Source organism: Geospiza fortis, unplaced genomic scaffold (genome assembly GCF_000277835.1).
Source record: "Geospiza fortis unplaced genomic scaffold, GeoFor_1.0 scaffold172, whole genome shotgun sequence".
NCBI lineage: Eukaryota > Metazoa > Chordata > Aves > Passeriformes > Thraupidae > Geospiza > Geospiza fortis.
In genome coordinates, this window is record NW_005054309.1 from 11703088 (window position 1) to 11714020 (window position 10933).

General features: G+C 48.5%; 2 protein-coding genes across 3 annotated transcripts in view; both read left to right on the forward strand.

Moving 5' to 3' along the window:
- Window positions 1-906, forward strand: part of IGSF10 (immunoglobulin superfamily member 10) — a gene marked incomplete at its 5' end in the record, with an annotated part of 12069 nt that extends 11163 nt beyond the window's left edge. The window contains one exon of the mRNA XM_031055447.1: window positions 898-906. Coding sequence (XP_030911307.1) covers window positions 898-906 — 9 coding nt within the window. The remainder of the gene's footprint in view (window positions 1-897) is intronic.
- Window positions 907-9884: 8978 nt separating this feature from the next.
- P2RY12 (purinergic receptor P2Y12) overlaps window positions 9885-10933 on the forward strand; it is a 4593-nt gene continuing 3544 nt past the window's right edge. The window contains exon 1 of one of the 2 annotated variants that reach the window (XM_031055409.1): window positions 9885-9961. The gene's annotated coding sequence lies outside the window, so the exon portion shown is untranslated. The remainder of the gene's footprint in view (window positions 9962-10933) is intronic. The other variant, XM_005419072.2, reaches the window with a different exon arrangement.

Genomic DNA, 10933 nt, shown 5'->3' on the forward strand with positions numbered 1-10933 from the left:
AGGAATGGTGGGGAACACAGGCTGCAGCCAGGCTGGGCTCAGCCCTGCAACGGCTTCAATCAAAGGCAGCCGCAAGCACCTGAGTGCCTGGGCACATCACAGCATTCAGTTTGCAGTCACTGGGCAAAAGGAGAGAGGAAAGGGAAAATTAGCTCTAGCATCATTTGCTAGCATTGGTTCTCTCCATGTTCAGAGGTTTTAAAGGAAAGCAAAATTAAGGCACTTAAGTGCCTGGGCCACAGCAGGAACAAACCCCACAGTGCCTGATCCACAGCAGGAACAAATCCCACAGTGCCCAAGCCACGGCAGGAACAAACCCCACAGTGCCACAGCAGGAACAAACCCCACAGTGACTGAGCCACAGCAGGAACAAACCCCACAGTGCCCAAGCCATGGCAGGAACAAACCCCACAGTGCCTGATCCAGAGCAGGAACAAACCCCACAGTGCCTGAGCCACAGCAGGAACAAACCCCACAGTGTCACAGCAGGAACAAACCCCACAGTGCCACAGCCACAGCAGGAACAAACCCCACAGTGCCTGATCCAGAGCAGGAGCAAACCCCACAGTGCCCAAGCCACGGCAGGAACAAACCCCACAGTACCTGAGCCACAGGTGCCCGGCTGCACCACCCTGGCACAGGGGCCAGCAGGCGAGGAGGGCAGCGAGGGCAGGAGGGTGTCCTGCACAGCCAGGACACAGGCAGCACCTGAGAACTCTCAGAACACTGGCTCCCTTCCTGCTCAGCCTGCAGAGGAGAAGGCTTCAGGGATGCCCCACTGCAGCTGTGGCGCTGAGCACAGCGGGATCACACCCCAAACTCAGCGCCCACCATCCATCTCTGCGCCCTCAGCTTTACAGATCTGCCTCCTCAATCCCCAGCTGTTTTTCTCATTAGAACCAGTGAAAATGCACCTGCTTCTAATGCTTTTAATTAAGTGATTCTTTGGAAATCTGATGTGCTGAATAAAACTGGAGTAATCCTGTACCCTAATAACTCCGTGGGCGCTACAGAAACCACCCCAGCTTTGCTCAGCAAAACCTGGTACTTACTGAAGGCAGTTTCAGTGTTTTACAAGACTTCAGCATCTTTTCCTTTTCTGAAACCAAATCCCTCATTTAAACATGTTGTGTAACCTCCTGGCTACCAGGCTGTAGGAACTGCTGAGGTTATCAAAGGCACTAACCAGCACGTGGAGGTTTTTGGGGGGCATAAACCCAGCCCACAGCACCTTCTGCTGTGCAGGTGCTGGCAGAGGAGTCCGCACCAGGCAGGTGCCCATTGCAGCAGCACTCTCCCATCAGTTTGTTCAACATATAAGAACTATTTAAAAAAAAACCTCAAAAATGGATGAAAATTATATAAGATTAATGCTTTTTAAATCAAAAGCTGCAATTTCAGCATGACTGTATTTTCTCTACTTTTCTATAGCAAACTTTTCCTAGTTATCCTCACCTACCTGAAATATGTCTGGAAAAACTGTGGAAATAAAGGAAACAAGCATAATGAGATTTTAAAAGGATTTGGCAGTGACAATTGTTGGGTAAAATCATTCCCTAACCCAGCAAAGGCTCCAATCCAGCAGAAAGTCATGTCTCAGAAGTAATTCCGTTTGTTCAGCTGTCCTCATGCAACACTAGTTTATTACTAACAATTTAATTTAAAAGGATCTTCAAACAGTAAACCCCATTTTTCCCCAGCCTGTTAGCAGTACAGCCTAAAAGTCGAGGGCCCCAGTCAGGAGCAGTGCCCTGTGCTGGGACACAGCAGGGGCTGGAGGCAGCAGGGATGCTCCCCAAGGACAGCCAGGGACAGGGAGCAGGGCTAGCCCCTCGCCTGCTCAGGGCTCCCTTCTCTGTCCACAGGGACACAGCCCGCCCTGTCCCTCCCCATGGGCTTCCTGTGTGGCTGGAATGCTGCACAGCTGCACTTGGCCACTTCTAAACCCACAAAAAAGCCCAGGGACAGGCAGGAGCTGGAAACAGCGATGATTCTTCCCCACAGCTGCCCAGTTCCCCAAAGAACCAAACACAAATCCAAGCCCTCCAACAAAGCCTTTGCCATTCTAGACAGGATATCTTCACAGAGATGTATAAATTAAGGTTAAAAGTGATTTTGCAAGCAGCAGCATCACAACTGAGGCTACCAGTTGGGTAAGGATTGGAGAACCCTCCCTGTGTGCCTGCTGCAAATCCAAGTGTGCCTGCTTGAGTGCAAAGAGGGCAATGGGTCCCCGTTCCAACATGCCCCAGCAGCCCAGCAATGACTGCAGGTGTAGGAAATACAGAAAACAGGGTCAGTGGCATTGCCTCCTTACACATACATCTGGCTTTGCCTTGCCAGTGAGGGTTTTAGCAGCGTGGCAGCTTCCCTGGGGCGGGACCACCTCTAGAGCAGCTTCACTAACTACTATCTGGAAAGCTTTCCAGCATAGATGGTAGGAATGAAACTTCATAGCATCACTGTTTTTCCCAGAAACAGCTGAATTCTGTGAAAGTCAATGGTTTAGTAGGTAAGTGTTAGCTGTTACTGCTGTTGGAAGTAACAAGATCTGGTTGTTCCAATAGTGGCCCATTCTGTCAGTGCAGAACCCTCAGCCCTGCTCACACAGTCCCTGCCTCGGGCACATCCTGCAGCTGCTCTCATCTGCCACAGCAAGAAACACATGAGAAGAGGGAAAAATGACCAGTGACGCAGCTATTGGAAATACTTGTAAGTATCCATCTCTGTAGAGGCACAGCCTGGATTAAACCTGATTTCTGGCCTGAAAATTTAAACGGGCAAAGCAACTTTGAAGACTGCCACTTGTGAATGAGAAAGAAAAAGCTCAAACACCGTGGGCTGCTGTGTGTTCTGTGTCACATAAAGCATCTCGCTACTGCTGCTGAACAAAAGTTGTGTGTCACTTCAAAAGCATGGCCTGAACATCTTAATATGTCAAGCCAGTTTTATGATGTGGCAGCAGTTTATGCACTCTTTGCAACTCGATAAAAACCATCTATCTCTGTCAGACTCCAAAGGTCATCTTATACATTTGTTTTCAAAAGCAGCATTTCCTTAAACTTTTTAGCCAATCTCTAGTATATTCTGAAGACTTTACACAGTTAAAATACAGGTTAGTTGTATTAGTAGCTTCAGGAATAAATATTTAATATTTATAATGGGAAACAAACTTCTAAACTTCTGCTTGGAGAAGTCACAGGAATGTTTCTCAACTCATCACACAGTGCTGCCCTCTGGAGCCAGTAAACCGCTGTAAAACTCTAATTCACTAACTAGAGGAAACAGACTGCCCCACAAAATAAAGCACACATCCAAAATGCTGAAAAAAATGTGAGCCTGTGGATTTATTACATCTAGAAATGCCAAATTATCCACCATGGTTCTTGGTATGAATCACAGAGGAAATAACCCAAAGGGCCTTGGTTCCTTTAATTGTCCATTTCTCCCTTCACTGGGCACAGAACCCCACCAGCTCGCTGACACTGCCACCACAGGAGTTGTTCTGGCTTATCTGCCCACAAAGTTCAACACCTTAGCAGAGACAGAGCTACAGCTGAGAGCAGAAAAGCCCCTTGAGATCCCCCAGCTGACAAAGGAATCAGCCAAACGGGGAGAGAAACAGGACAGGGTCGAAGTCTGCAGGCTGTGCCTCCCCAGCTGGGGCCAGGGGCTGGCTGTGCAGGAAGAGGCTGGGCTGGGGAGGGGTCCCCAGGTGCACCCCCAGGTGTTCCCCCAGGTGCACCCACAGGCTGTACCCCCACAGGGCAGGGGCTGTGTGAGGCAGCAGGGATGGCAGTGAGGGGCAGAGGGAGGCACTCTGTGTGAGCTGGCCTGTGCACAGTCCTAAAATACCCAGCAGAGGAAATGTGAATTCATACCTTGCTAACTCATAAGTAATGCCCATTTTCCTACTGAATTATGAAGAGACAGAGACAGGTCCCTTGTTGCTGGCAATGATGGGAACTCCAGGTGAGGTCTGGGGATTCCCACCGCCAGCTCCAGGCACACCCCAGCCTCTGGAGCAGGCGCCTTCTCCAGGCATGGTCAGGTGGAGCACCAGGATAGCTCAAAGTATCAGCATAGAAGTAACATGAAGGACACCACTGAAACATCAAAAAGGCCAGAAAATCATCTCAAAATCACAGCTACTTAAACCACAGCACATGGGCAATGCAGCTGGATGCTGAGGGAATCCCAGCATACCCATGGGCAATGCAGCTGGATGCTGAAGGAATTTCCATGGGCAATGCAGCTGGAGGCTGAGGGAATTTCCAGCTGGATGCTGAGGGAATTTCCATGGGCAATGCAGCTGGAGGCTGAGGGAACCCCAGCACAGCCATGTGTTGATATTGGACAAAGCAGCTGGATGCTGAGGGAATCGCAGCACACTCACACCAGGGCTGGCCACACTGGGGCCAGGCATGTCTCCAAACTCGTGCTCCAAGTGACTGCTCAGCTCAGGAACCCACAGCCCCAGCCCCAGTAGAGGGAATGTGTCTCAGACACCAGACCAGGCTGCACAGCAGGACAGTTTAGTGTGGGAGGCTTTTCCAAACTGGTTCCATTTGAATGGGACCTGGGTTTAAACCAACGTGTTTGGTGTCAAGACAGCATGACCAGGAAGCATTTCAGAAACCTGCTCAGGCAGTAACAGCTGCAGCTTGCCCCCAACAAGAGGAGGCACACACAAACCTGGGCGAGAGTTAGCAGGGCTGCCAGGCCCTGGTGATGCTCTCAGAGCCCCTGTCCCCAGCTCCTTCTGGGAGCACACTCAGCCAGACAGAAACAGGGACAGGGCACAACACCACGCTGCTTTCACTATTAGAAAACATCCACTTTTTGCATGAATCATTTCCTTGTACTTTTACTAAATTTAAGCAAGTGGCTTTGCAAGGTTTTTGGGTTTTTCTCTTTGTTTGAAGAACATCAGTTTTCCTTTCATCTCTGCTTTAAATGCAACATAGAAAGTACATAAAGCAAGTTTAATGTCCCAAACATGAATAAAAGTAGCTGTCTTGTAGGGTTCCCAAGTTTAATAGAATATGGAGAAAATCCTAGAAATCTCTGCCCATGCCCACATTCCTGTATTTTTATTTTCTTCTATTTCTACTTGTTATCACCAGGAATGTTTCCGTTTTTCCTCTTTTTCCAAAAGACACTTTCCTCTTTTTCCCAGACACTAGGAATGACAGGATTAAAACACGAGCACAGAAAGCAATTCAAAGGAAATGCTGAAAATGACATACATGACACTTACTTTTAATGTCTTCACTGCATGCCTGTAAGCCCCTTTGTTGTGCTCAGGCCCTTCTTGGGAGGGGTTTGGCAGGTCTGAGGTGAGTGTCCCACTGATGAGGACCCCCAGCATATCCAGCACGGTGATGAACAACTCTGAGAGTGAAGACAGGTGTTATCCTGGGCAGCTGTGGCTGCCAGCAGGCCCAGAGAGAGTGCCAATTCTCAGTGTCACAGCAGCTGACAGAAGCTGAGCTCGGGGAAAGGAGGCAGGGCCCGGCTGGGGCACTGGGTACGCTCAGGCTGAGGGAGGCTGGAGCAGGAGTGGGGGCAGCAGGAGCCTTGGAGCACCATGGGCAGAGGCTGTGAGGAAGCTCGAGAGGACAAAGCAGAGCTGCAGGCAGCAGCCAGCCTGGGACCAGGAACGTTGCTGTTTACAGGATGCAAAACTCTTCAACACTCTCTCTGTGCCAGGTTTTCCTAAAGAAGGACAGTTCTAAACTTATCCAAACTTTCCAGGATCAAGCAAGGGGCTGGGAAGACTTGCTCTCAGGGCTAACACCTTTATGGTTTTTCCTAGAAAGAACTGAAATCAGACTGCAGTTCATTACATTTCTCTGTAACAAATTTAGCAGAAAAGGTGTATTCACACTCAAAAGAGGAGCAAGGCCTCCCCATTTTCCCTGCCTGGGACTGCTCCTTTTGGCACAGCTCTGTAATTTCCCTGGGTTTACACCATCAAGCTGCTGACATAAACCTGCTGACACACACCCACCTGACAAAGGTGCTCACAGCTCTGTGCTTGCCTTTCCTGAGTAACCTGATTGTGCAGGGGTGCCAGGAGCCCTTCCCTTTGCTCATCCTGACCTTAAGGCAAGTGAGTGCCAGCGGCAGGAAGGGCTGCTGGCTCAGCAGGGACATGCTTTAGGAGAAGCCAACACAGCACTGCATCAGTAAAGTTATTTTGATACTTCCCATCCTCAGTCCCTTCCCTGTTTTGTCTGCCTGCTTTCCCCTTAAGTGGCACTGCTGCCTCGGTGTCTGTTTCTGTTTTAGTCAATTTAAGTCTTGGCAGAGACATTCAGGACCATCCAGGAAGGCAGAGTCCCAGCCAGCCCAGCTGCCACTGAGCTCCCCCAGCTCAGGGGCCCTCAGGGGCTGCCCCACGCCTGAATGTGACCCACTCTTCTCAGATGCCCTTTCTCCAAGTGCTAGCTCTCCCTTTGATTTATTAACATTCTGCAGTTCAAGAGGTAAGTTTGACCAGTGGCCCCTCAATCTCACTGCCAGCCCATCCTTTATCCAGGGAGGCTGAGAGGAAGGACGTGGCAGGGAGATAAAACACTGAGGAGAGTGGCACCAAGGCCACATGGACCCAAAGCCACCCCAGAATGCTCTGATAAAACTGGAGCTGCTTCCTCAGCACAGAACTGCAGCAGCTGCCATTTATCTGATGCTTTTCTTCAGCAAAGCCAGTAAAAAGTTTGAATTACTAATGCAGGGTGCCAACAAGCTGAACTAGTGCCAAACCAAAGGCAGTTACTTGTTTGGAAAATAGCACTCACCATTTGTGGAGAGCTGCTCAGAGTGATGCTTTTGCAACTCCCACAACGGCAGACACCCAGGATTTGTGGCAAAACACAGAAAACCCATCTGAGACCCTATTTCCTATCTCTATTTGAGAGGGACTTGCCCGAGTTTAAATGCGCTGGGACTCGGGGTGGGGGTCAGGGTGAGCATCTGAAACAGCCACATGTGCCTACAGCCTCGCTGGGGCTGACCCACAGGGAAATGTGGCTTTGCCCTGGCTCTGCTCCCTGCAGGACACAACAGCAGCCACATTCCCGCCTCATTCTCAGGGTCTCCTTTCCCAGGAGCATCCCCCAGCAGTGAACCAGCACGAACACTGCAATAAACACACCCCACAGGACTCTGCACACCCTTACCAAGCACCACAATCCCCTTCAGGACTGCAAACACAGCCCCCACTTCGATGCTGTTGTGAGCAGCAGCCAGGAGGTGACAATCACAAGAAGAACAAATTCCAGAAAACAATTTCTCTGTGGCAAGAAGAGGAATTCTTGCAAAAAATGGGCGTTTTTTACCAACTAACATTTCCTTTGTACGAAATCCTCCTCAGCCAGAACAGCTTCAGAAGCTCATGAGCTGAAGAAAGAACAGAATGTTCTGACATTGAAACTGCAGCCCAGCAGGTAAGTGATTAATTCAGCTGGGGTGTGTGGTTACAATGGATTAATATCAAAATAAGCTGTGGGCACTGAAATAGAAAAAGGAGCCTGTTGGTTCACTGTGTCCATGTGAACAGGGAACCTAACCAGGATGAGACACTGAAGCCTATGCTGGTTTTAACACCATAGATTTAGGAAATTACTTCCCTTACCTCACCTCATGACAAATGAGGCAAAAATAAGTGCTGTAAATGCTTGAAATCACACTTACTCTCCATTTCCATGTCAGCCTCCCAAACAGCACAGTGTGTGTCCCTGTCGGTGCCTCTGCCCTTCTCAGCACTGCCAGTGCAGAGAATGAGTAAGTTTCAGCAAAGTCCTCTAGTTTTACCTGCTTCCAAACCATTTCCCAAACAATTAAGATTATTGGTATCAACTCCTCAGTAGTGAAACATTTGCAATTTTGAACTTGCACTGTGGATATTTTCACCTATGAAAATATGCAGCCATCAAAAACCAGCTGTGGGTTCACAGAAGTGTGTGAGCACCCAGCATCACAGACAGAGGTGTGTGAGCACCCAGCATCACAGACAGAGGTGTGTGGGGCACCTCTCCCCAGCTCTGTGTCACTGCAGGACCCTCCCCCTGCCCAGCCAGCCCTGCCATCAGGAGGGAGACCAGCCACAAAATCAACTGGCATTAAAGAATTTCACTTCAGAGATCCCATACAGTGTAATTGGGATTTGGGGCATGATTCAGGGTTATGTAACAGCTGAAGAAACAGCAGAGTTGACTCACCCCAGTGCAAGTTATGTTCTCTCTATCCCAGAGTGAAACTCGTTTGGCTGCATTTAGATGTTCCCCTTTGTGCTCTTACAAAACTGCTTCCTCTCAGCTACTCTGCTCTGCCCTGCCAAGGATGCCCCACACTCCAGAGAATCACAGACTGGTTTGGCTTGAAAGGAGCTTAAAAGCCCATCCCATTCCACCCCTGCCATGGCAGGGACACCTCCCACTGTCCCAGGGTGTCCCAGTGTCCAGCCCGGCCTCGGGCACGGCCAGGGATGCAGGGGCAGCCCCAGCTGCTCTGGGCACCTGTGCCAGGGCCTGCCCACCCTGCCAGGGAGCAATTCCTTCCTCACATCCAATGTTAACCTAGTCTCTGCCAGTTTAAAGCCATTCCCCCAATAAAAACTCTTACTACTTTTAAAAATCAGATTTTAAAAAAATCTATGTAGACAAAATCCATAATCTAATCATGTAATAAACAAAACACCCATCACAACAGGAGCCAGGGACCTAATGCAGAACCTTCCCTCATTTCCAGACCTCAAACAGGAAAAGATTGTCCTGAGCTGCTCAGTCTGAAACAGCAAAACTGCTGATGCCAAACAACAACTGCTGACACCAAACAACAACTGCTGACACCAAACAACAACTGCTGGTACCAAACAACAACTGCTGGTACCAAACAATAACTGCTGGTACCAAACAACCAACTGCTGGTACCAAACTCATTCTGGATAAGCAACAGCTACCAGATAATAAGGCTGGTACACCTAGTTTGATCAAGTTTCCCTGCAAACAAAGTCTTGAATTTCCAAACCAGTTCCTGGACATTTCTAGGACTGAAATTGTGAGCAGCTGGGTAAGGCCCAACATCCTCCTCCCCAGCATCTTCCTGGGACACCAGGTGTCCCTACAGGGCACAGAACCTCACTTCCCAGCACTGCCACCCCCTCCAGGTGTCCTGACCCAGTGAGCTGCAGTGGGGCAGGGGGAATTCATTAAGGAAAAATGAGAAAATTCATCCAAATTAAAAGCTACATTTGATAATAAGGCGGCTTGACAGACAGGGTCTGGAAATCAGTAAATAGAGAAAAGATACTTAAAGCTCATATCTTGATATTAATGATTAGACAAAAGGGCAAGAACTGTCCCAGGCCAGGAACACCAGTATGTGAAGTGGTTTTCTTGAGGGAGAAAAATAGGTGTTAGTGAGGAATGCAAATTTCACACCCAAAATATTCCAAGGAACATTTGTCTCCAGCGTAAGGTTTTATATCACAGGGACAAACTTCACTAATTAGCCCACTAATGGGAAGACTTCCTCATTACTGAAAAGAATCTATGAATTGACATTAACTTAAAACATCTCCTGCAGCCCTGGGACCCCCTGTCACTGCCAGCCCCTGCCTGCTGCTCCACATCCTGATACCCCAGGGCAGGAGGACGAGGTCATTAGCAGGGTAATTAATTACAAGGACAGTGCCTGATGTTAACCCTCTGCTCTGACAGCCAAGGCAGAAATCCAGCGGGTGTTCCATTCTGGGACAGCACTTGTACCAGAAGCAATACTGAAGGAGTGGCCAGGAGACAGAATCTCTAAAAAAAGTGAAAGTATTATTTTAAAAGAGGAAGTTTACGGAAGATAAGTAACTCTTCCAGGCGCACGAAACCAAACACACCCCTCCCTCACTGACACACGCTCAGAGACACCGCAGAGGAGACCAGAGCACAGCAACCCGCAGAGGGTGAGTCTCTAAACGTGAGCATTTGTGATTTGTAATTTATTATTGCTTCAAATGGACTGAGAGAAACAGCTGGGCTTGCAGCAGGTCAGAAAGGAGATGAAAATATTCCTGTGAACATACAGTGGGTTTGGGTGCTTGGAAAGGAGCCCAACAAGAATGTAATGTTATTATTACCTTAAATAGAGCTGTTTCAAAATGTATACATAATTTTTATTAACAGTTTTCAGGAATTTCTAATGCCACTTGACCAAAAAAAAAAAGGTGCTTCCAAACAAGTTCTGTGTATCATATCTTTAACAAATTATTTATTACCCTGTATTATTACTAGACCCTGTTTCGACTTGTTATTGTAGATTAACCTTAACAAAACATGTTATTTTTGTTGTGTTACTGAACTTTAGCTTGTAAGCAGAAGAAATTAACATAGACATCAGACACTTGTGTAGTTCTATATTTCCTATTTCCTTTTCCTGGTGTTTCTGATTAAATGCTACTGCTGCCAGGTGTCTGTAAACCTACTAAAGTATTACTGAGAAATACTCTCCTGCTCCCTATGAAAAGGAACCACAAATCTGAACTATGCAGACCCAAACTAGGGACACAAACCAGGAGGGGAAATAGCAACTGGGGCAGTTTGTGGGTATTATAAGATGTGGATTTGCATCTGAAGGGTTTCCATTCCTCCTTTACAAAGTAAAAGCCAAAAATATGGCATACGGGAACCTAATTCTTTTTTAACTTAAAAATCAAGGAACTGAACATTCAAGCATAAAGCTTCAGAAACTCAAACGCGTTTGTGCCTCTCCCCGCACCAAAAGACGCCTTTACAGAGCGCCGCAGCAGAGATTTGGCAGGATTTCCATCCAGCCCTGCCTGTCCTGCAGCCGAGGTGCCCCAGAGCCGAACCGGGCACCCCCGGCCCGCGGGGGCAGCGGGGTGAGGGGGCTCCGGTGCCGCGGGGCTGCCCCGGGA